General features: G+C 43.5%; 1 protein-coding gene across 14 annotated transcripts in view; it reads left to right on the forward strand.

Annotated features, from left to right (window-relative positions):
• Positions 1–5550: 5550 nt before the first annotated feature.
• DGKH (diacylglycerol kinase eta) overlaps positions 5551–25790 on the forward strand; it is a 272588-nt gene continuing 252348 nt past the window's right edge. For 10 of the 14 annotated variants that reach the window (XR_010597782.1, XR_010597783.1, XR_010597784.1 and 7 more), the window contains exons 1-2: positions 5551–6842; positions 15536–15718. Coding sequence is in view for 11 of the 14 variants with exons in the window: in XM_065581187.1 (XP_065437259.1) it covers positions 6480–6842; positions 15536–15718 (546 nt within the window). In the remaining 3 variants the exon portion in view is untranslated. Of the gene's footprint in view, positions 6843–14783; positions 14921–15028; positions 15323–15354; positions 15719–25790 lie in introns of those variants that run through there. The other 4 variants (XM_065581190.1, XM_065581189.1, XM_065581192.1 and 1 more) reach the window with 4 other exon arrangements.

Raw genomic sequence — 25790 nt, forward strand, 5'->3', positions numbered from 1 at the left:
CCGCTTCTTGCTGCTGTCAAGGTGCCCCATGTATGGTTTCATAAGCCACAGCATTAAGGGATAGGCAGGGTTTCCCAGGATCACAATGGGCGTTTTGACTTCCCCTACAGTGATATTCTGGTCCTGGAAGAAAGTCCCTGCTTGCAGCTTCCTGAACAGGCCAGTGTTCCGAAAGATGTGTGTGTCATGCACTTTTCCGGACCAGCCTGCGTTAATGTCCATGAAATGCCCATGGTGATCCACAAGCACCTGGAGAACCATACAGAAATACCATTTCTGATTAATGTACTCATGGCTAGGTGGTTTGGTGCCAGAATTGGAATATGTGTGCCATCTATCACCCCTCCACAGTTAGGGAAGCCCATTTGTGCAAAGCCATCCACAATGTCACGCACGTTGGCCAGAGTCATGGTCTTTTGGCCCTGCACACTTCTGTCAACACAAGTCCAACAGTCAACTTTCCCACTTCAAACTGGTTAGCGACCGATCGGTAGCAGTCTGGAGTAGCCAGCTTCCACAGTGCAATCGTCACGCGCTTCTCCAATGGCAGGGCAGCTCTCATTCTCATGTCCTTGCGCTGCAGGGCTGGGGTGAGCTCATCACATGATCCCATGAATGTGGCTTTCCTCATCTGAAAGTTCTGCCGCCACTGCTCATCATCCCAGATGTGTATGATGATGTGATCCCACCACTCAGTGCTTGTTTCCCGAGCCCAAAAGCGGCGTTCCACTGTGGTTAGCACCTGCGAGAATGCCACAAGCAATCTCTTGTTGTAGCTACTATGCATGGCGAGATCAATGTCAAACTGCTCTTGCCTTTTTGGTTTAAGGCAGTGTTTCCCAAACTTGGGACGCCACTTGTGTAGGGAAAGCCTCTGGCAGGGCCGGGCCGGTTTGTTTACCTGCCGCGTCCGCAAGTCTGGCCAATCGCGGCTCCCACAGAGTGGGACCTCCTGTGTCTTATATATGATACTCCTGTTAATACAACCTAGGATATTAGCCTTTTTTGCAACTGCATCACATTGTTGACTCATATTACATTTGGGATCCAATAGACCTCCTAGATCCTTGTCTGTAGTACTATCACTTAGCCAGTTATTCTCCATTTTGTATTTGTTCCTTTGATTTTTTTCTCATGAGCAGAGAACAAGAGTATAGACAAGAAAATGGTGGCTAGACTGCGTATGGGAGGATGGAGAGGATATGGAGTGATCATTGGACCAGCAAGCTTGGAAAAGCCTGATCCGGTGACCTGATCCTCGCTACCTGGGCAAAGGTTTTTTTTTTTCTTCCTAAAAGTGTGCCAGGAATCAGGGCCTGCAGCAGAGCCAGTCTCTGGGCAATCTACCAAGCACAGTTGGCCTGTAGCTGCCTGATTGGCTACATTGCTTGATTGGTTGGAAGGGTCAGCAGACCAGCTCTTAAACCCAGCAGCAGCAGTAGTTCAGTGACAACTCAAAGCATTCATCCATGGCTGGGATAGCTCCTGCACCTGCTTGTTCCCAGCCTTAATCCCGCTTTGTTCCAGCCCTGCTTCTACCTTGGACCCAGCCCCTGGTCTTGCTTTGACTCCAGCCTTGCCTTACTCCAGGTAACCCAGTTCTGACACTTGGCTCCAATTCCTGACCTCTGACTGTGGCTCTGACTCTTGGCTCTAGCATCTGGCCACTGACTCCAGTTTTGACCCTGAGCTCTGATTCCTGGCTACCAATTCCTGTCCTGATCAAAAGGCTTGACTTCTACTCCAACATGGAATGAATGCCCTTGTAACAGTCACTGACAGTTTGAGCAGCCCCAACACAAACAATAAGGGGACTAGAGATGATATAGCACACATTGATCTTCAAAGGCCAATATCTCTCTGACAGAGATAGTGGGAGCCATAGAGTTGCCATAGAGCAGAGGGTTGTCCCACTGCAGGTGCAGAATGCTGTTCTGAAAGCTCAAGCCGTGCTGCCTTCAGCTCTGACCCCCACATTCCACAAGTGCAAGTTCCCTCTGCCTGACAAGTTCATTGGTGATCATGACACATGTTGAGGGTTTCTAAATCAGTGTCAATTCCTATTTCTTCTGTGCCCATGGTCATACTGACCAGTGGGATTGATTATTAGCCTGCTTACTGGGAAGACACTGGCTTGGGAGTCTCTGCTCCTGGAAAACTCGTCCCTCTTCTGTTACCCAAACCCATGCAAGCCAATCAGGTCCAGCCCAGCTCTCTGACATGGAGAAGAATTGATGTCAGGCATCAGACCTATGCCTATATTGCAGAGAATCAGGACACTTTGCATCAAGCTGCCTCACCAAGGTACAACTGTGCTCTGGTCGGGAAACACCAGGCTTCAGCCCCAATTGGGGGGGTCCAGCCAGGCTGGGTTGGCGCCCCTCTCCTGACTTAGTGGATTCCATAGATCCTTTTGTCAGGACTAGTCATCTACCAGACAGCTCCCTTAGAGGTAACTACCCTTTGAGGTCACTGAGCAGTCCTCCAGTTTGAGCTAATTTGTGCATCGCATTCATCAGTTGTCCTTGGCATCCCTGGGCTTGTCACCCATGATCCGCACATCCACTGGCGGTTGGGCATGATACACTTTGACTCCCCATCTCACAAACAGTCCTGTTTCCCAAGAGGCAACCCAGGACCAGCAACCCTTTGTGGCTTACTTGGTCCTCTAAAGAATTCAGAGGCACAAAGAGAGGATTCAAAGGTGACCCTGACAATCCCCAGGACTTCCCTATTCCTGTTAAATCTCAACAGTATGTTGATGTGTTTGACAAAAAGAAAGCCAACACCTTACCACCTCACTGAAGCTGACTGCCCCATCAACCTCCAGCCGGGGACAGAGATTCCCATTTACTCTCTCTCCAAACCCAAACTACAGGAACTCTAGAGTTATCTTGAGGAAAACCTGAAGAAGGGGTTCATTTGCACCTCCTGATCCCTAGTGGGGGGGCCCCAATCTGCTTTGTGGTAAAGAAAGATGGCTCCTTCCTTCATTTGTGGACTACCCAGCTCTGAACAAGCTCACAATCCAAAACTGGTATCCGTTACCACTTATTGATGAGCTGTTTGAAAGACTCCGCTCTACCAGGTCTTCACAAAGTTGGACTTCTGTGAAGATTATCACCTGGTGAGGATTCAGGAAGCAGACAAATGGAGATTGCCTTCCATACCAGGTATTTCCATTTTGAGTATTTAGCTATGCTATTTGGGTGTGCAATGCCCCGGCAATCTTCCAGCATTTCATCATCTTCACATCTTTAGGGACATGTTGATCCAATTTTTCATCATTTATCTGGATAACATCCTAATTTTTTCCAGAATCAAGACCTCCATAACCATCATATGCACACTGTCTTGGCGAGACTCCATCAAAACCATCTCTTCATTGGAGTTATTTAAGTTAAGCAACAATGTGGACACAAGAACAAATGGATATAAACTGGCCATTAACAAGTTTAGGCTTGAAATTAGGTGAAGATTTCTAACCATCAGAGGAGTGAGGGTCTGGAACAGTCTTCTAAGGAGAGCAGGGGGGCAGTTTTTCTACATTCGCTCACCTACTGTTGCTGCTACTAGTTGGTAGCAATGGTGTGACACTTTTGTCATAAAAGCCTAGTGTAGACAAGGCCAAAGAAGACCAGATGACAAAAAGTGCAAACAACGGGCATGTCAGAACCTACTGTAGATCACCAGTAAAAGAGGTGAGCTGAGTAACATCAGTGTAAAGTTAGTATCTTAGTAAAGACACCCTTCACATGATCACATCTCCTAGCAGCACCTTATCTACATGAGCAACAGGAGGGACAAGAGAGAAGCTCGTTGGCCCTCACACACAAGACTCTTAGGCAATGATGAGCAATCACCCATCATCACCTTTTGAGACTTCCCCTCCAATAACAAGAGGAACCACTGGAGAGCAGTTTGTCTACTCCCACCAGGGGTACAGTCCCACCACCACCTGTCTATCAACAGATTGCTGATAGATCTACTACTATCAAAAAGAATAGCTTCCTTATCCATTGCTATAAAACCATCCATTGCTTTGAGCAGATCTGTCTCTATGCCATGAAACAGACTGAAACCATAATAAAAGATGGTAAAATAGGTTGAATCCTACACCTGAAAGACCTGATCTGTCACCCACTTAGGGTTTTATACTGCCACCCATCCATATAGTAACTGAGTACCTTCACATAATATAGACTGGCAATAGTGAAGTTCATGGTAGATGGTCTTCATGGGGTCTCTGGGCTTGTCTACATAGTTTTTGTATTGATTTAACAAATCAATAGAAAAACCAATTTCATTAAATTGGTGCAACCTCCTAGAGTGGATGCAGTTATACCAGTTAACGAAACAAGCTATACTCCTATAAATGCCTCTGTGCAAATAGAACTGGTCCACATTATGAGACTGCATCAATTTAACTAAAATCCAAAAACGCACGTGTAGATTAGTCCCCTAGGTCTTCTCCCTTTTCTGGTTACAGAAGGCTCTACATGGGGTAGGGTCTCTGTAAACTCTCAATACATTTTACAAAATGGTAAAACTAGAGATCAGATAGTAGTTTCCCAAAATGTTAGTATCAAAGGAAAGGTTTTAAACATTAAGATAGTTTTTGTAAAAATGATTACCTTTTGAAGTATCATCATAAAGACAAATTTCCCCCTCCCCCGTTTCTTTTGAAGGGCAACTATAGTTTAGAAATAGTAAGTCCTGTTCTGATTGTTGGAGTTTTTCGAATAGGTGATATTGACATTATTTTAAAAAGTCCGATTTGATTGCTTCAGATTCTAAAGGGCATGTCCTGGCACGCTCGAATGAAAAGGAATACAGAAAGGACAGGTACGTGTAAGATGGAGGAAGTATTGTTTTTAGCTGTCGTCAACAATTCTTCGAGTTTCATGTGTTTAATCTGTCTTTCTGTAAATGCAGCCTTTCAAATGTGCCAACCTTCCCATCTGTCTTGTAGACACTTTGCCAATTCTCCAGCAACTGTCAGAGGCAAAAGAGTACACGTGTTGAGGCTCATAAAGAGGCACAACAACATCCACTTGAAGCAGTTTTAATACATTGGCTGTGATTCAAGGGTGTTCCGGTAACTAGTAAACTGAGAAGTCTAAAGTATACACAGCGTGCGTTAATAAAGGGCTTGATGGAGAGCAAAGAAATCCTACCAGTCGCCACAAGGAAGGTTGGCCTCAGGAAATGAAAAGCACACAGGGGTGTACATGTGCGCACACACCCTCCCCGGGACTCTTTTGAAATCAACCCGACCACACTTCGTCCTGCAGGAGACCTGTGGGGATAGTCAGCGGGTGTCGAGAGCCACTAAAGATGGACCGTTGGCAGTGCACCCAGACCATCGGAGACGGAGGTTAGAGACCTAAAGACAAAGTTTCCCCCCTCGGGATCTTGGCTCCATCCATCAACTGGAGTTCTTCACTGTGAAGCTAGAACTCCAGAGGTTCCCGATTTAGCAGGGAGCCTGCGGTCAAGTACTTGAGACAGGAGCTGCGTGATGTGAGCATTTGGAAGCTCCTGCTCTTTCCTTCACATTTACCTTTCTCGACAGGCAGCAACCAATCTGACTTGCTCGTGTTAAAGCAGGCCTGGCCGCCTGGGCGTGTACAGACTCATCCTGCTGCGGTTCAGACTCCGCTCCGGAAACGTGCTCCATCGTTAGGTCAAGAAGACAGCGCCCTGCGGGAGGGAAAAGGAGCAACACTCTTCGGGAATTAAAAATTACAAGCCCAACATGATACCGGAGCGCTCTAGTCTACACGGAGTGGGCGAGCCTTGCAGCACCCTCGAGAAGGAAACAAGAGGGCGGGAGCAGGCGGCTGGACCGTACCCACACTGAAAAATGGAATACAGCCCATATACGATTTTTAAACCGGTTTATGTCAAATGCGATTGCGTGTACTCCCTGGTGCATGTGGTAATGTAGTGCCGTGCTGCGTGTGTGGCAGCCAGCGGGAACACGGGGCAGCAGACAGCAGATTAATCGGACCGTGCCACTGGGGGCTGGGTGGCTAATTGACACCTGCTGGGCGCAAAAGAGGAGAGGGGATACAAATCAAGCGCCGGGGCACGGTCTGAAGCCCGGATCCTGGCGCAACTGAAGTCAGTAGCCGAACCCCTCCTGACTTCAAGGGGAGCAGGGGGTTAGGCTCCACGCTGGAAACCCGGCGATGTATGTAGGTCACAGCAGGCACCAGTTTAGCAGAACTGAGGCGCAGTTTTCATTGTAAGCAGTTATCGGGAGTCGCTGACCCAACTCCCTGGGCTGCCAGCACAGCACCTTTCCCCGGGGGAGCCTAGAAGGGGGCGGGGGGACTCGGTGCCACAGCGAGCTGCTCGTGCTCCACAGCCCTAGGGGGAGCAGGGGAAGCCGCTCGCTGCAGCTCCCGCTGGCTCGATCCTGAGGCGGCAGTGACGGCAAAAGCTGCCGCTATTGGTTCAACACCATATATGGGATGACAGGAGGGTCATGTGGGCTGCGAGGCAGCTGCAGCCCCGGGTCCCTGGAGAGAGGGATCTGCGCGCCGTGCCCGTGGGAGAGGGGGAGAGAAACAGGACGGGGGAGGAGGAGGAGGAGGAGGCTGAGTGAAAAGAGACGGGTGAAGGAGGAGGAAGGGAGCGCGGTGCAGGGGCGGGAGAGAGAACAGCAAAGCTGGTTAATTGACACAAGCTGCAGCAGGAGAAGCAGCAGCCGTAGCCGGCGGTGCCCTGTCTTCCCCGCTCTCCCCAGCCTGGAGGAGAGAGCCCTGCTGTGGGGGGTGATGGAGCAGCATGGGCACCCTTCCTATAGCACCCGCAGCCCTGCCTGGGAGGAACTGGTAGGTACATGCACGCTCTGCACTGCACAGGCATTTCCTACTCGCCTGCCTGCCGCTATTGTTTAGCCAAGGGTTTGTGTTGTCCTCATTCCGCCTTATCAGTTTCCCCTTCACTTCTTCCCACTCACCAGAGCTTGTCTGCGGTCTCTCGCTCTCTCGCTCTCCCCGCTATTATTAGTGCCCATAATGTCTGTCTGGTTTGTTCTTGGTTTTGTCTTCCGTGGGAAGTGGAGTTATTTTGCTGTTTTAGTTTAATTGGTTTGGTGGGAATCCTGGGCTCAGCTCGGAAGGCTAGTGTACAACTTTGCTGGAGGGGGAAGGGGAAGGAAATAAGATGATCCCCTCTGTAGTAAACAGTTTTTTTCAGGGAAAGACGGAGGGGAGAGAACCGGTGTTCTGATATGTGGGGTTATGTCCTGAAAACAATCTGAATCTCTCCACATATTTCAAAGGAAGATCATTCCTCTAATCGAAATAAATTGCTGTTTATGTCTTTGGTTTAACTATTCTCTTAGCAAAACATTCAGAGGGATGGGGCCTTTCCTTGCTGACGGCAAATTTATTTGGTTAAACATGAAATGAGGATATGACACAAACTTGAGGCAAGCTGCTGAGTGGGGGCTTGTCGGTTTGTTTAGGCAAATCCTAGTCTCCCCTTTCAATCAAAGGAAATCATGCCACCTATATAGCCACTAGATTGTATCAATTTTCCCTCTGAAATGTTACCAGATTCCGTTGCTGAGCCTTTCTGTATTGTGCAAATACACACAAACACGCACAACGTGCAGTGAAGGATAAAAATAGCCTGTGGGTAAGTCACTTGTGGGATTTAATACGATCTCAGGCTGCTGAGGCTGTGTTCTCTCTGACATATTGACCTGATACTGTACTTGAAATGGATGAAATACAAGGCTATGCTGTATCTGATTATGAGTTAGTGTCTGAAGGGCTGTGTGATTTCTTTCCAAGCTGAAGTGTCAGCCCCGTGCTCTCCTCTCCCCTGCTTGCTGTCTCCACCGCCCGGGATTTAGCTTCACCCCCAGCCGCATGTGCACATTTCACTTTGTTTTATTGTCGGTTTTGTACAGATGGCCCAGGATAAGAATATTTTGGCTGGTTGTTTCTGTATTTGCATTTTCAAGAGTGTAGTAGTCTTACACTGTCTCTCTTTGAAGACACCCATAGTGAATTAAATTCAAATACTAACAGTTAAGATTCGTCAACCTTACCTTTGTTCAGTTGCTCTATAGTTCTTTGCCCTTAACTCCTGGATGTTTTTTGTCTGTATTGTTTAAAAGTTCAGTGCCCCCCCCCGGGCCCATTTAGTACACAGAGTTCTCAAATCCTACTTGAGAAGCAGCTTTGATAGCGAAAACAGCTGCATTCATTTTTCAATAACATGTTGCTGACACCGAACCGATTAAATAAATGTGAAAGGAAGCCTTCCAAAGAGATTAGACACCTGAGAGGAAAACGGCGAATCTGATTCCCATTTAATGTGTTACTTTATTAAACTGTAGTATTTACATTGAAGGCCACCATCTAAAACTCAGCCAAAACTCAGAACACAAAGCAAATTCAGTCCCACAGGTTGGAAATCCTAGCGTCATTTCTGGCTGAAGGATTGAGGCACATTTCCTTCCTTCTCACATCCAGTGGCTTGAATAAACAAGAAACAAATCTGCTCTCAATCACCCCCCTCATTATGGGCAAGATTATGGGTACCTCTAGTTAACATTTAATGTCTTCTCTGTAGAACAATTTTTTTTGTTTTTTGTTTTAGCCGGTTACATCTTTGCAGCAAGAGCCACATCACTATTATTACAGCTGACTTTTTATTTAAGAAACAAAATAATTTCATAGAGGAAACTGCAGCAGGGAAAATTAGGAAGTACACAGACCCTGAAAAACCATAGAGAGGGACAAACATTATAGGGGAAACTACTTCATTTTTTGCAGTTTCCAGAACTGTGTATATTAATACCCGTTCAAGTTGTCCGCAGTTACATGGAATGGCTATTCCTATATTACTTCTCTGTAAACTACCAAAAATGGACATGGAACAGAAAACGCAAGTTCACCTGCTTCTAAAATCTGGGATGTATATGTGTAAAATTTCAAACTTCCATGCAATTATTTTCTGTATTTAGGGCTCACTTTTACAAGGGGAAAACTCCCACTGACTTCAGCCAGAGCTGGATCAGGCCCTTAGTAATTTCAAATATGTAGAAGTAATACATAAGATTGTGAAGCCCAGTCCTCATGCAGAGATTCAATAGTTTTGTCTGTGTTAGGCCTGAAGGATCAGCCAATTTATGTGTGTATTTAAATTAGAAATATACACAATGTGTGTTACACATGGTTGGTAACACTTTAAAGAGTCTAAACTCAGTTATTGACTCTTAATGCTGGCCACTTATGATGTGTAGATTTGATCTTCTATCTGATCAAAAGTACTGGTACTTTTCAAAATAATCCCTTTGTCTTGGCTAATATTGCCTTTTTCATGATATTCCATAGCTCTTCATCTAGAAGTATACTGATAGGCTTTTGTAGCCTGTACTTACGGAGCCACCTCAGTCACCACTGAAATACAGCCACCATGGTAATAAAATTTCTGTAGCCAGGTGACTTGCCCAAAAACACGAGAATCAACATGGGAGCTGGAACTCTTTGCTCATGTTTCTGTGATCAAATCTTATTATAATTTGCTGTGAGAAAAAAATATCTAATGCTGTTATTGCAAATGGGTTTCAGTCATGCTGTTTCTACTGACAATATTAAAAGCTGTACAGCTAAAATCTCAGTGTTTAAAAAAAGATGATTTGTCCAGCACTTTGAGGTTCCTTGAATATGAAGGGGCAGAACTTCAGCTGGTGAAATCTGTCATAACAACATTGACTTCAATGGGACTATGACAGGTTTCAGAGTAGCAGCCGTGTTAGTCTGTATCTGCAAAAAGAACAGGAGTACTTGTCTACAAGTACTACAAGTCTACAAGTACTCCTGTTCTTCTTTTTAATGGGACTATGCTAGATTTCACCACTTGAGGATCTGCACTGAAATGTTCACATTTTACTTTATTCTTTCCACCAATCTTCATCTGCTTTAGTTCTCATTAAAATGTTTACAACTATTAAAAATAATATGAAATATAAAAACATGTTAAACAGAAAGCAAGAATAAAAACATATCCAAATATTATGGAATAGCTGCATATGTAAGTACATATAAATGTCTCACCTAAGTGCACCATGAACCAAATTCAACTGACAGCAAAGTCATTCATTCTACTGTAGTTAACAGTCAAATTCACTGTTGGCTATAACATGATGTATAAATCTCAACTTGGGAGAGAATTTCTTATACCAAATCTGACTTAAATCAATTTGATTAAGTTATAAGATAAAGTATAATAACAAAGGTATAATTGTAGTAGTTTAGCAAGATGAGAGCCTGAACCTGTTGTCCTCAATGAGGAAAATATCATTGGCAGTTTTCCCTGTGTGAGGACTGTGGCCATGATTATGTAGATTAGCACTTTTCTAAAGTAGAACCTGTAGAAACATTGATATTTTATAAATTGACTCTGTACAGGCACAATATGTACTTTTACAATAAGAAATTTTTACATTCATATAAATGAACAGTTCAGGGTGATTTAGCACTTACACAATTTTATTCACCTTCAAAGCACTCTACAAACATTAACTAATTGCAGAATATAGAGCATATTATCACACAAACTTCCATTAAAAACTCTGAAAAAACCATATTATGAATGATCTGTAATTATGGGCCATATCCAGCCACTTGGACAGATCTAGACTATTGCTACTAAGATAATAAAATATTAGCACAGAACACCCCCCAACAATGTAGCTCTTTCCCCAGCATTCCAATTTTGTAAAGCTGAAATCTTCATTAGGAGATACAAATCATTCTTTTGGGGAGGGCCATGCCCTGTTCACAACTGAAGGCCTGTAGCTGCTACAGCAGTCTTGCATTGGCTCTGTAGAGTGAAGGATGGCAGTGGGGACAGCCCTTAGGAGGAATCATGAGATCCATATTTAAGCACATCTAGCAATTCCTACACAGTACAAGGAGCATCTAGGACTATTGCGCAAGCTCACAGGGTGGTGTAGCAGCCACTGGGGAGCTACACTGTATTCCTGCACACTGGCTGTTTTCCTAGCCCTCCTGCACTTCATCCAATTACTTGGGGTTTCATAAATTCATAGCATTTGTCTGGCTTCAGTTTCCTGCCATTGGCTCTTATTATGCCTTTCTCTAATGGGTTAAAGATCCCTGGAGTATTTTTTCCTCATGAAGGTTCTTAGACACCATAATCGAGTAAGCTCTCAATCTTCTTTTTGATTCGCTCAACAGATTGAGCTCCTTAAGTCTCTCCCTAAAAGGCATTTTCACCAGCCCCACATCCTTTTTTCCGCCCTTTTCTCATTTTTTCAACATCCTTTAAAATGTGGACACTGGAACAGGATGCAGTATTCCTGTATCAGTCTCATCAATCACATATACAGAGCTAACACCTTCCTGCTCCACCTCACTACTCCCATTTATACATTCAACTCTTGCATGAGCCATTTTTGCCACATCGCACTAGGCACTTATGTTCAGTTGCTTGTCCAGTATGACCCCTAAATCCTTTTCAGCGTCACTGTTTTGCAGAGTACAGTCTCCATGTGTTCTGTAGGTATGGATTGCATTTCTTGTTCCTAGATGTACAACTTTGCATTTGGCTGGCTGCAAGAAGCTGTTAGCTATCTAGTTAAATTTGTAGTTCCCTTGCCAGTGGTCTAGGGTCCACTACTCACAGGTTCTAGATATGTGACAGAAGTGGGGTTTTTAACTTAAAAATATCTAATATTGTAAGTTTAATATATAATATGGTAAAATATATTTAAAATCAATTGCTACATGATCCAATATTTTATCAAATTCAATATGTATTTTTAAATTAGTCACTGACTCTCTAAAAAGTAAAACTGGTTTGAAAAAGAAAATTAGATTAGTATTCTGATCTGGAAAATATTGATGCTATTCATTTAAAAATGTAAAAATTCCAATGTGAGGTCTTGATCCTGGAAACATTTACACATATGCTTAACTTTAATCACCTAAGTATTTGCAGGATCAGGGTCTAAATTACATGCAACTAAATGCTGCTTTAGAAAAAAAATATCTAAGGCGTGCTTTTCCAAACACTTATTCAGGTGAGTAACTATACCCAACTGTGTAATCCCACTGAGTTATAATATACAACCTCAGAATTGTACACTTAGTTAATATGCAACCCTGTAACATGCTTGGGGTCTTAATGTGCCCTTTTTCCTGTCATGTCTTGGCTCTGTGTAGACACTAATCTTGCAGTGGTGCATCACATGGCAGCAGAAGTCCATTTGTGAACTCTTTGTAGCAAGAAATGTCATTTATTTTTTCTTCTATACAGAACTCAACACAATCGGGCCCCAAACCTGTAATACAAATAAATAAATAATATTCATATACACAAATATTTGCATGATAAGGCTTCATACTCGCAAATATCAACAGAGGGTCCTGTGGCACCTTTAAGACTAACAGAAGTATTGGGAGCATAAGCTTTCGTGGGTAAGAACCTCACTTCTTACCCACGAAAGCTTATGCTCCCAATACTTCTGTTAGTCTTAAAGGTGCCACAGGACCCTCTGTTGCTTTTTACAGATTCAGACTAACACGGCTACCCCTCTGATACTCGCAAATATGGGACCAAAGCCTGTCCATCTTACTCACGTGCGTTGTCCCAATAACTTCAGTGTAGTGCTTACCAGTGTGAGATATTCCACTGACTTAAATTCAACAATTCACAGTGGTAAGCACTAATGTAGTAGCAAGTGTTAATAAGATCAGGATATAGTTGCATGTAAGGTCACCTTAGTATTTGAATATTAACCAAACACACACATAAATATTCAGTTTGAATACACATTCCTAAAGTATATCAAGTATTTGTAAATGAGTCAGGATCTGTTGCAGTTTGTCATCTCATTATATCATAGATTTATAGAAAAGGAGACTCACATAAGTTCCCCTTTGGAGAAGAATTAAACATCGGCATATTCATCCATTAGCTTCTTTTGTTACCCACAATCAAAGGCAATTAAGCTAGGATGAAAAGTGCTGTATTACAGGTAGTTATCATATCTGTGAAGTGGTGCTTATGGCAGGATCTGGCCCCTAAAGATACAGAAAATAATGTGCAAATTCCTTTAAAATATTTCCAGTAGAGTAAGGCATGAGCAAGGGTGGCAGCATCTGACTTTAAGTGCCTCACACAACAACATGAAACCAAGGCTCCGATCCTGCAAATACTGTGAAATCAGTAGGACTCCTCAAGTAAGTGAAATGAAAGACATAAATAAGTATCTGTAGGAGCAGGGCCTAAACTATGGTTTCCATTTTGTTCCTGTGACATATTAGGGATTTCAGATTCCTTTCTAAAAACATGAATGGAATTGTGGATGGAATATATATTTCTTTGCCTTATGTTAAATACACACACTGACAAACATCAGTGTGTTTTTCGTAAATGTTCTCTTAAATGTTTCTGTGATTAAAATACTTATCCATATACACTGATTATAAACCAACAGGCCACAAGGATTTTAAGATTCTCACAGCTGAAACACTCTGGCAGTGTGTCACAAAAGTTTGAGCTGCAGAACATGAGACTAAAAGAGTGACAATAAGCAAAAGATGCAAATGGAAAAAACAACAAAAATGGTCATTAGGGAGATGGACAGACAATACAAGAAAATAACTGTAAGCCTGTCCTTGCAGATGTGTAATGTTTCAGACACGTGGGAGCAAAACAAAAGATACTAGTGGTGTCCTGTTATTTATTGTTAGTATTGTGGCAGCAGTTAGAAGCCCCAATCATGGGCCAGGACCTCACTGTGCTAGGAACTGAACAAGGAACAAAAAGTCTCTGCCCTAAACAGCTTACAAGCTAAGGTTCAAACTTTAAACTGAACCAATGCAACAAAGGTCTTTCTCATCTAGAGCAAAATAGTGTCTTATTTTTAAAGGCTTTCTACATACACATAACCCAATCCTAAACAATCTTTTATACCTCAAAAAGGGAGAAAAAACAAAAAACCTCCATAAAATCCACTAGTGACTTCACTATTGCTAATTGATATTACATTGAAGGGGCTCAGATTCTACAGAGATGGGTGATAGTATAAATCCTTAGGGCAGGTCTACATTACACTAGAAAATTATATCAACGTGACTATGTTGGTTGGAGTGTGATTTAAAAAAAAACACCTATATTATACCATTATAAACCCACTGCATATGGAGTTATGCCAGTATAAAGGTGCTTTATGCTGGGACAGATTATTATGCTTCCTGAACCAGAACAAGTTATACCTGTGCAAAGCACTTTTATCGTGATACACGATAGAGGAAGTCTGCGGCTCTGAAGCAGCAAAACTTTGTAATGTAGACAAGCCTTCAGATAGACAGTATTTATCTTACTGCTAGGTATGCTGGTCCCACTATCACTGAGGTCACTGACTTTGTCTTCACTACAATAAAGGTGTGGTGTTGTTTTTTAAATCCAGAGATAGCTATCTTGATGTAAAATCCTAGTGGAGACAAGGGGCACGGTATTTTTTACCTCCGTGTAGGTAGTTGAAATCAACACTACACCCCGCACCTGGAGTCTACCTCCACTAGCTACATGGAGAACTACCTGTGCATTGTCTCCACTAGCATTTTACATCCAGATTAAAAAGTTTGGTGGTGCAATGAAGACATAGCCATTGACTTCTAGGGGAACAGACTAGACTTCTTACCAGCAGTGGTGCTGGAATTGGGGGTGCAACAAGCTTGAAGTAGTAATAACAAACACCACGTGCATGGTTTCCATCATCAGCACCCTGGCTTGCCAGCGGCTCAGCATCCCCACACAGCGGTCAGAGTGCGGCTGCGAGAGTAAAGCCAGCAGCTGAGACTCCAGCAGCGAACCCTAAAATTTCTGCGCCTGCCTTGGTGGGACTGGCCCGCGTTTGGTGTGTGTTTGTGTTGGCCGGGGGACATGCACTCATCCTGCATGCCCCCAGCCTGCAGCGCCCGGCGGCTGCCCCCCTTCGGCCATAGGTCCCTTTGTACAGCCGAGTAGCGCGGAAAGTTGCACAGAGGGCGGTTGGGCAGCGAGCAGGGGAGGGGAACACACAGCCCCCCGCAGCGGCTCTGGAGCCAGCCACACAAAGTCGCGGGGCCCGGTTCCGAGGGGATCGATGCCCCCCCAGCTCCGACCTGAGGCAGCGTCCCGGGCTGGATCCTGACCGCCCCGGGTGCGGTGTCCAGCCTGTTGCTCTGAGCGGGCGCCGCCGGGGCAGGGGGATCCGGCTCAATGGGGAGCGTGTCCCCGCCGCTCTCCCGGGGGCAGCGACCGCCCCCCACCCCCTCAGGTGGGAGCCGGTAGCGCGGCCCTGCCCCGGCCCCGGAGCGCAGGGGGAGGCGGCGGAAGATGGCGGCCGGGCGGGCCGCTCCTCCAGCGCTGGCTGCGGGCTCCTCCTCGGCTTGTCCCCGCCGCCGCCTCCTCCTCCCCCTGCGCCGCCTCCTGCCCGGGGAGGGGAGCGGCAGCCCGGGCTGAGCCGAACTCGTGTGCTCTTTCTCGGCAGGAGTCCGAGAAGATGGCCGGGGCCGAGGCGAGGATGAGCGGGGCCGGGCTCCAGCAGCAGCCCCAGCCCCCGGCGGTGGGAACGGCGGCGGCGGGAGACGAGTCCTCGGACAGCGAGGGGGAGCACGAGGGCCCCCAGAAACTCATCCGGAAAGTGTCCACTTCGGGCCAGATCCGCAGCAAGGTAAGAGCCGGGCCAGGCGGGATGGTCCCCGGGACACCCGGGGAGCTTCTGCCTGTTGGAGCCGGAGAGACTGCCGCGTCCCTCCCCAGCCCCGCACAGCGCGCCGGTGCCTGGGGTCTCCTCCTGCCTCCCCCTAGCTGGGGCGCCCGCCTCTGTCCCCGCCTGCAGGGGGCTGAGCAACCGGGCTTGGGGCGAGTTGCTTGCAAAGCTCGCAGCCTGCCCGCTGCGTCCCGGGCAGAGAGGGGCAGCATCCGTCCAGCCAGCCCAGCGCCTCTTCCTTGGCCGAAGCCCAGCCCCGGAGCTGTCTCCATTCACTCTCCATTGCATGCCCCTCGGGCTCCCAGCTGAGCGGCCTCAGCGCTGGGAGAATGCCAGGCAGGGCTGGGTCCAGTGTGTGTCCCAGCTCGTGGGGAGCTCGCTAGCCCCAATGACCAGCGCCTTACCTACGGCCAAGTACAGGCACAAGTTTTGAAGCCCACAAGGGCACGTACGATTCCTCTTTGAAAGCAGGAGTGCCACGAAGGAAACATGATTTCCGCTTGAAGCCCACGCTGGAAATATGGAAGGAAACGTCTATCCATTCCTCCGGTTAGGCGTGAATACTTAAAAATAGCTGTTAAAATTTAATGTTAATGCCTAAGGGAAAGTTTTCTGGCTGTCTGAGGGCTTTGAAGTCACCCAGGTGGGAATTGCTTACTTTCTCATTCTTATCGACTTCACACCTTTCCTGTAAAACGAACGCAGATAAGATTGCTCTTGAGGCTCTAGATAACCACTGCTAAATACTTTCCTACTCAGGAGGCTCTCAAAACACTTTACAACTATGCCCTGATCGTGCAACTGGATCTGCACAGAGAAACTGCCTGCCTGCCCAGCGCCCCCATCGAAGTTAACGTTTCTATGGATGTAGTGAAGTCAGTAAAGACATTGTACTACTGAGCAATCATAGAGTCAGTTTTTAGGGTCAAAACGACTCTGCAGGCCCACATTGTTTATACAACAGGTCATTCACTGTTGTTTTCTCTGCAGAACTCTCCTTATTGTTGGCAGTTTGAGGATCAGTGGCAGAATATGGATTTCACTTTAGTAAAAGATTAAGTGCAGCCACCTCCAGGTGAAAAGCATCAACTGTTTATCAGCATAGAGTAACACTATACAACAGTTTAGGGTAGAAAGAAATTTTACTCAGGAATCACCTGTTAAGAAGATAGGGTGACATTCCCTTTTGGTTACTAAAAGTCAGTTTTACTATTACAGATCTGTACTTTCCCCATTGGGGGAAATTCTTGTAGCAAAGCATTACTTAACATTTTGTTTTTGACAAATATTTCTTATTCTTTAAACTTAAAACCATACAAAAAATTCAGTCTTGACATCTCTTGCATGTGACTATCTTCAAAATATTTAAAAAGTAACAATTCTTTTTAATATTGCAATGTTAAATGTGTTTGTTAATTTTCAAGCAGCTCTGAAAAGGTTGTATAATCACATAAAGCAATGTTATGGAGTATATGAATGTGATAGAATCAGTTCTGTGAGAAATAAGATCGCACAAGTCTCCTATTGTCTTGCATGCTAAAAAGACACCTAATGAATTGTCACTTTTTCTAAACTTAGCTTGCATCTTTTGTTCCTTTTGTGTGTGTGTGTGAATCAGATTTGTATAGGAAAAACTAACTACTGATATAACTGTTGTGTAGTGTGTGTTCAGGAAATCTAGATTCTTGCTTTATCAGTTACAACTGACAATGATAATATGCAAACCAGAATATAAATAACTCTCCACCTACTTAAAAGTGATATATCTTTGTTAAAGAAAAGAGCTGTAATAAATACTTCACTAGCACTTTATTTTATAACTCATGATGCATTATTTAAAAGTAGCTATATTTAGACAGACAACTCCCATTTAGTTTAAGGGTGTTGTATGTTTGCTATTGTAGTGGTTGGTGATCAGTGGTTACATGAAACCACTGGAGCAAAGAACACCAAGGACTGCTCTTTGACTCAACTAGTCCCTTTCATTGAAATTAGATTTGTTAAGATTCACTTACTCAGTGAGTGTTTGTAGGCCAAGGTTTTACTTAAATTGATTGGGTTCCTCTGGCAGCTAAGAATAGTCTTTTGAAAGAGACCCAAACAGGTATATTACATTTATTGTTCAAATTTGTGGGGCAGTATAGTTTAACACTGCTATTTTTCTCAAGTGTTTGTTTACATAGTTTCTTGAAACATTTCTGCATCTTGTATTGATTCCTTAGCTTAGAATGCAAAAGCCTCTGCTGGTAATATTTTTTGTTTTAGTTTAGGACAACTTTATTTTTAGATGTTTTGGTACAGTTGATCACTAGTGAAAACTCCATCTGCAAAGAACCACCATATGGTAATCATTCAGTAGGGGATTTTTTAAATGTTGTGTATATCATAACGTTAATCAAATGTGTTTATCTTAATGGACTGCCTGTCTTGCTCCTTTCATAAACATATATTTTGTCATTTCTAAAACTGGCAGTGCTCAAAGTGAACCGCTAAACTTCAGCTCTTCTTCTGAGTTAAATACAAAAAACTTGTTTACTTGACTAAAAAAAAATGAAATGGGAAATGAAAAGAAAGAAAACTGCCTTTGAAGACCTCATTAGACTGATCAGTTATGCACTGCTCCTCAATTAAGACTTCTGCTGCAGCATTATTTATTGAAGGTCCAATTTTGCCCCACTTATGTGGAATAGCATTTTCTCCACAAGTTTCAATGGTATTACTTTCACCCTACATTACTACTCAACATGTGTAAGAGTAACAGGATCAGCTCTTTAAGTAACTTAGCTATTTTATTTGGATGTGAATTTAGTAATGTGGTATTACATGTCAGTTTGGCTTGGATGGCTACAGTTTCAAGCTTAACAATAAACCACCTGTCCACACTCTAAGGGCATGTCCATGGTACAAATAGGACCATTGTCCATATCAAAATTCTGTCAGTGAATCTTAATTATCCTTTGTACCCTCCAGAAGGCTGGAGAGCAAACAAATTTGGACTCTGACAAACTGAGGTGGAGGGAGCAAGTTGTGAAGTTGAAGACTGAAAATATCCTTTGGGAAAGCATCTTCTTTTCTTAAACTTGGGAGCTGTTCGCTTAAGCACCTTGCTGTTTTCCACTGCCAGGGTATCATGCAAAGAGAGAAAAAGTCTATAAGGTATCCAGAACCCAAATCATTTAGTGCTCTTATAAGTTAAAATCAGCTTCTTTACCCTGGAAGCTGTGGTGTGGTGCACAGGTGTAATATACTCTCTGAAGAAAATGCCACTAAATAAAGTTTGCCACATTGTGCATCATCTGAAGTTTGAGAGGTCTTCAGCTGCAGTCCCAAATAGATGGAATTGCAATAAATTCATAAGTAACGTGAGTTCCCTCACTTTTTTTTCCTCACTGTGAATGAGGAAGTATACATTTAATATTTAAAATGTTGCTCACTGGGATAACCTTATAAAATAGGCATCTCCTTTTCATGAGGGCTCTTGAGAAACAGCAGCTATACAGTTGTATAGCTGCATGCTCAGTACTGTACCAGCAATATTATATGCAAGACAATTAACCTAAAATAGCAGAAAACACTCTGCAGTCCAAAGGCCAAATTCTGTCCTTATTTACACTAAATGTGGCATACTATTTCAGTTCCTTTCAAGATGATAGTTCAAAAGTTTCTTGAAAGTAGACAATACCTACCTAAACAGAACAGGTAGCTTATTCCAGCTGTTTGGGGCAGGAGTTCCAAAAATCCGCCTATCATAATCAGTTTGGTTCTAGTCACTTTAAAATACAACTGGGTTTAGTGAAGAGCAAACTACAATCTAAGAAAACTGTTATGGTCTTGTTTCAGCTCTTAAGAATTGAAGCCTATCTGGGAAAAGAGGTTTCAATTTAGAGCTGATACATTTTTAAAAAGTTTGCTTGTCTCAGGAAAATGGTCCCTGAAACCCTTTGAAGCAGATTAGATAGATGAGTGTAGTTACCCACTTGGTTAATGAGGAGCAGGATTTGTATCTTCTGTAGCTGACCTTGCTCCTCAGATGTGTGGTTGTTTTTCTAGCCTATGGTTTATTGTGGGATGAATCAGATGTACTCTAGTGAAAATGCAGGCAACTACAGTGTGACGGGTTGGATCACAGAAACCCCCTTGGGAACTGCCAACTGATGTGCCAAGACTACTTCTGCCCCTGCTTTCCCTCCCAGCTTGGGACTCCAGTACCGTGACTTGTTGAACCAGAAACACCCGTCTGCTCCAACACTGACCCAGGGTCTGAAACACATGCCCCAAAGCTACAGTCTTAACTGAAAGCAACTTAAGAAGTGTTCCTGTCTTTAACACTCAGATGCCCAACTCTCAATGGGGTCCAAACCCCAAATAAATCTGTTTTACCCTGTATAAAGCTTATACAAGGTAAACTCATAAATTGTTCGCCCTCTATAACACTGATAGAGAGGTATGCACAGCTGTTTGCCCCCCCCCAGGTATTAATACATACTCTGGGTTAATTAATAAGTACAAAGTGATTTTATTAAATATGGAAAGTAGGATTTAAATGGTTCCAAGTAGTAACAGACAGAACAAAGTGAATTATCAAGCAAAATAAACTAGAGCATGCAAGTCTAAGCCTAGTATAGTAATAAAACTGAATACAGATAAAATCTCACTCTCAGAGATGTTTCAATAAGTTTCTTTCACAGACTGCACACCTTCCTAGTCTGGGCACAATCCTTTCCCCTGGTACAGCCCTTGTTCCAGCTCAGGTGGTAGCTAGGGGATTTCTCATGATGGCCGCCCCCTTTGTTCTGTTCCACCTCCTTATATATCTTTTGCATAAGGTGGGAATCCTTTGTCCCTCTGGGTTCCCACCCCTCCTTCTCAATGGAAAAACACCAGGTTAAAGATGGATTCCAGTTCAGGTGACATGATCACATGTCACTGTAAGACCCCAAGCCTTCATTCCTCCCAGCCTGACTCACAGGAAGGCCTGCCTGCAAACAGAGCCATCCACAGTCAATTGTCCTGGTTGATGGGAGCCATCAAGATTCCAAACCACCATTAATGGCCCGCACTTTGAATAATTACAGTAGGCCCTCAGAGTTATATTTCATATTTCTAGTTTCAGATACAAGTGATACATTTATACAAATAGGATGACCACATTCAGTAGATTATAAGCTTTGTAATGTTTGGTTTCAGAGTAGCAGCCGTGTTAGTCTGTATCCGTAAAAAGAACAGGAGTACTTGTGGCACCTTAGAGACTAACAAATTTATTAGAGCATAAGCTTTCGTGGACTACAGCCCACTTCTTCAGATGCATACAGAGTAGAATAAATATTGAGGAGATATATATACACACATACAGAGAGCATAAACAGGTGGGAGTTGTCTTACCAACTCTGACAGGCCAATTCAGTAAGAGAAAAAAAAAAACTTTTGAAGTGATAATCAAGCTAGCCCAGTACAGACAGTTTGATAAGAAGTGTGAGAATACTTACAAGGGGAGATAGATTCATTGTTTGTAATGGCTCAGCCATTCCCAGTCCTTATTCAATCCTGAGTTGATTGTGTCTAGTTTGCATATCAATTCCAGCTCAGCAGTCTCTCGTTGGAGTCTGTTTTTGAAGTTTTTCTGTTGTAATATAGCCACCCGCAGGTCTGTCATTGAATGACCAGACAGGTTAAAGTGTTCTCCCACTGGTTTTTGAGTATTATGATTCCTGATGTCAGATTTGTGTCCATTAATTCTTTTGCGGAGAGACTGTCCGGTTTGGCCAATGTACATGGCAGAGGGGCATTGCTGGCACATGATGGCATATATCACATTGGTAGATGTGCAGGTGAACGAGCCCCTGATGGTATGGCTGATGTGATTAGGTCCTATGATGATGTCACTTGAATAGATATGTGGACAGAGTTGGCATCGGGCTTTGTTACAAGGATAGGTTCCTGGGTCAGTGGTTTTGTTCAGTGACGTGTGGTTGCTGGTGAGTATTTGCTTTAGGTTGGGGGGTTGTCTGTAAGTGAGGACAGGTCTGTCTCCCAAGATCTGTGAGAGTAAAGGATCATCTTTCAGGATAGGTTGTAGATCTCTGATGATGCGCTGGAGAGGTTTTAGTTGGGGGCTGAAGGTGACAGCTAGTGGTGTTTTGTTATTTTCTTTGTTGGGCCTGTCTTGTAGGAGGTGACTTCTGGGTACTCGTCTGGCTCTGTCAATCTGTTTTTTTCACTTCAGCAGGTGGGTATTGTAGTTTTAAGAATGCTTGATAGAGATCTTGTAGGTGCTTGTCTCTATCTGAGGGATTGGAGCAAATGCGGTTATATCTTAGAGCTTGGCTGTAGACAATGGATCGTGTGGTGTGTCCTGGATGGAAGCTGGAGGCATGTAGGTAAGTGTAGCGGTCAGTAGGTTTCTGGTATAGGGTGGTATTTATGTGACCATCGCTTATTAGCACAGTAGTGTCCAGGAAATGGACCGCTTGTGTGGATTGATCTAGGCTGAGGTTGATGGTGGGATGGAAATTATTGAAATCATGGTGAAATTCCTCAAGGGCTTCTTTTCCATGGGTCCAGATGATGAAGATGTCATCAATGTAGCGCAAGTAGAGTAGGGGCGTTAGGGGCCGAGAGCTAAGGAAGCGTTGTTCTAAGTCAGCCATAAAAATGTTGGCATATTGTGGGGCCATGCGGGTACCCATAGCAGTGCCGCTGACTTGAAGGTATATATTGTCCCCAAATGTGAAATAGTTGTGGGTGAGGACAAAATCACAAAGTTCAGCCACCAAGTTAGCTGTGACATTATCGGGGATACTGTTCCTGATAGCTTGTAGTCGACCTTTGTGTGGAATATTGGTGTAGAGGGCTTCTATGTCCATAGTGGCCAGGATGGTGTTTTCTGGAAGATCACCGATGGATTGTAGTTTCCTCAGGAAGTCAGTGGTGTCTCGAAGATAGCTGGGAGTGCTGGTAGCGTAGGGTCTGAGGAGAGAGTCCACATAACCAGACAAGCCTGATGTTAGGGTGCCAATGCCTGAGATGATGGGGCGTCCAGGATTTCCAGGTTTATGGATCTTGGGTAGCAAATAGAATACCCCTGGTCGGGGTTCTAGGCATGTGTAATGATACCTTACAAGAGACCTTTTCATGAAGCATATTTTAGTTACATTATATTCACACTCATCAGCATACTTTCATAAAATCATATAGAGTGCAATGTCACATGCAGAAATAAAAATTGAGTGGAGTAAATAAACTTCCCTTGTCCTGTGGACTGTCTCTTCCTTTCCCCCTACACCAAATATTTCTGCTGCTGATTTTACACAAGTACTGTTGTACTTACACAAGTAGATGTTCTGAAATTGGGATGTGTTAAGTCAGCATGATACTGCATTGTTATTTTGTTTAACGATAAAAGTTATCGTTAGAATTATCATACTTTTTCTAAGCTCCTCATTTGCTTTTGAAATGTCAGCAATCATTATAGGGCTATACAAATAAAATAATTAAATTGACACTATATTTTTATTGTCTTCAGTATGTAACACCAACCACTTATGAAACTGAACTTTCAGAAATGCTTCAAAATCTACCACATGCTTCATAGTGCTAAGTCTCTTTAGTCAGTTGCTGTTTGCTTCTGGTATAGGTTTCTCTCTAGTAAGTGACTGATGACAGTATTAATATTAGATTTCAGAGAATATTATTTTCTCTTCTGTAGTCTGTTTTGTGTAGGGTTTATTTGGCAGTTTTAGACTTGGATACCAGCTGACCAGTTGTAAGCCCAATGGTAATTTGACAAAACAATATTATTTTCTGTACAAAAAACTGTCATGAGAATGTTAAGGTGTCAAATCTAACTTTAACTTAGTTCCCTTTGCGTATGTGTTACAGTTGTCTGTATGACCATATATTAATTCTCAAATTCAAAGTAACTGACAATTTATTTTTCAATAATAGAAACACGTGTAGCATCTTTAAATTATATTGTCATGCATATTCACAAGGGGCAGATTTAAAGTTAGAAAATGCGCAGTGGTCCTCCTTTATTTCTTTGGCCCGACACTGTCTGCAGACTCTACAGGGAATGAGCCTCGGAAGTGCTTGCCTCAACCCATGTGTACCAGCAGTGTCGTTTTCACTATACAACTAAGTTAGTTATGCAGGCCTGCACAGCCCAACCCTCCTTAGCTGAATGTTTCTGAAACTTGTTGAGAATGAGATTTTTTTCAAAGTCTCAAACTCAGTTTTCAGTTCAAGCAACTCTTGTCATTGGGGGCTGTTCTGTAATTCAAAATCAGCTTTTCACTTTAGGATGTTTCATTTGTAGCCTTGTTCACAAAAGGGTAGAATAATTATTTTTATAATTGGAATAGTGCACTCTTTCTGCACTCTGCTCATAATTATATTAGTGAACCACATTACACAATTTTCCAGAAAAAAATCACTCTTGGAAAATTTTAGTCCAAAACATGACAGTTTCAGAAAGTTATGAGCTATTGAGCATGGACTGTAGGAGAGAGTGCAGTTAGAATGGAAAAGTTATGCTATTTTAAGAATAGTGGTCATTGCCACTTCAATTTGTAATATATGTTCGTATAGCTGAAATGAAATCTATTGAGTTTTTTTTGGTCATATATACATTGGCAAAACTTATGCTGCTTCTTGCTGCATATCAGAAGTGGGGGAGGAAAGGGAGGTGCTTATACAATCTATGGTAGATAGCTACAAGTAGTTCTTGAAAGAACTTTTGGTGTTTTTTGAGGAGTATATTTTCTTGAAAGGGTTGATACTATTTTGGTTAGAAAAATAACAAATGAAACTGTTTCCTGCTGGCTGGTGAGCTACAGATGTGAAGAAAGGCAAGAAAATCAAACATTTATCTAGATTAATGTGAGAAATTTTCTTTTTATTGCTTTCTGAATAATTTTTTTTAAAGGGGTTGGGGAACAAAGGTCAAGAGAATCTTTACCCAGTTTTATGCACTCATGTAAAACTTCTACAGAACTCTGCAGACATGTTTGTATAGCCTGTCTATATGTGAAAGTCTTTCCCACAAATCTTTCAAGGCTTTATCTTTAATATTTATTGTTGTTATAATCTGTTATTTATATGTTGATTGTTTCCAAGAGGAAGACAGCATTTGCTGAAACATAATTGGTAAATATATCCTTAAGGCAATACTGTAGCTTTCTTTTTTTTTTTTTTTTGGTCCTACTTTGTATATTGGGGTGCTGCCTTTTAAATATTGAGTGATATGACTCACATTATTATAGTTCCATATTCCTATGTGCTGGTTTAAGGAACACTTTACATGCTGTGACAGACCCAGACCAGTGGGGTACAGGAGTCTGGTAGAGGGCAAATATACTGGTCACTGGATGAGTGGTTTTCTGTTCCCTGAGTGACCAGAGCAGGGGCTGCACTAGAGTAATCAGGAACCTGCTAGAACCAGTTAAGGCAGGCAGGCTAATTAGGACACCTGGAGTCAATTAAGAAGAAGTTGCTAGAATCAATTAAGGCAGGCTAATCAGGGCACCTGGGTTTTAAAAAGGAGCTCACTTCAGTTTGGCCTGGTCCCCACTAACGCCCCACTTCGGACTAAGGTACGCAAATTCAGCTACGTTAATAACGTAGCTGAATTCGAAGTACCTTAGTCCGAACTTACCGTGGGTCCAGACGCGGCAGGGAGGCTCCCCCGTCGATGCCATGTACTCCTCTCGCCGAGCTGGAGTACCGGCGTTGACGGCGAGCACTTCCGGGATCGATTTATCGCGTCTAAACCAGACGCGATAAATCGATCCCAGAACATCGATTGTCTGCCGCCGGACCCTCCGGTAAGTGTAGACGTACCCTTTGTGGTGCGAGTATGAGGAACTGGGAGCAAGAAGTGCAAGGAGCTGAGAGTGAGAGGGTGTGCTGTTGGAGGACTGAGGAGCACAAGCGTTATCAGACACCAGGAGGAAGGTCCTGTGGTGAGAATAAGGAAGGTGTCTGGAGGAGGCCATGGGGAAGTAGCCCAGGGAGTTGTAGCTGTCATGCAGCTGTT

Source organism: Chrysemys picta, chromosome 1, assembly GCF_011386835.1.
Source record: "Chrysemys picta bellii isolate R12L10 chromosome 1, ASM1138683v2, whole genome shotgun sequence".
NCBI lineage: Eukaryota > Metazoa > Chordata > Testudines > Emydidae > Chrysemys > Chrysemys picta.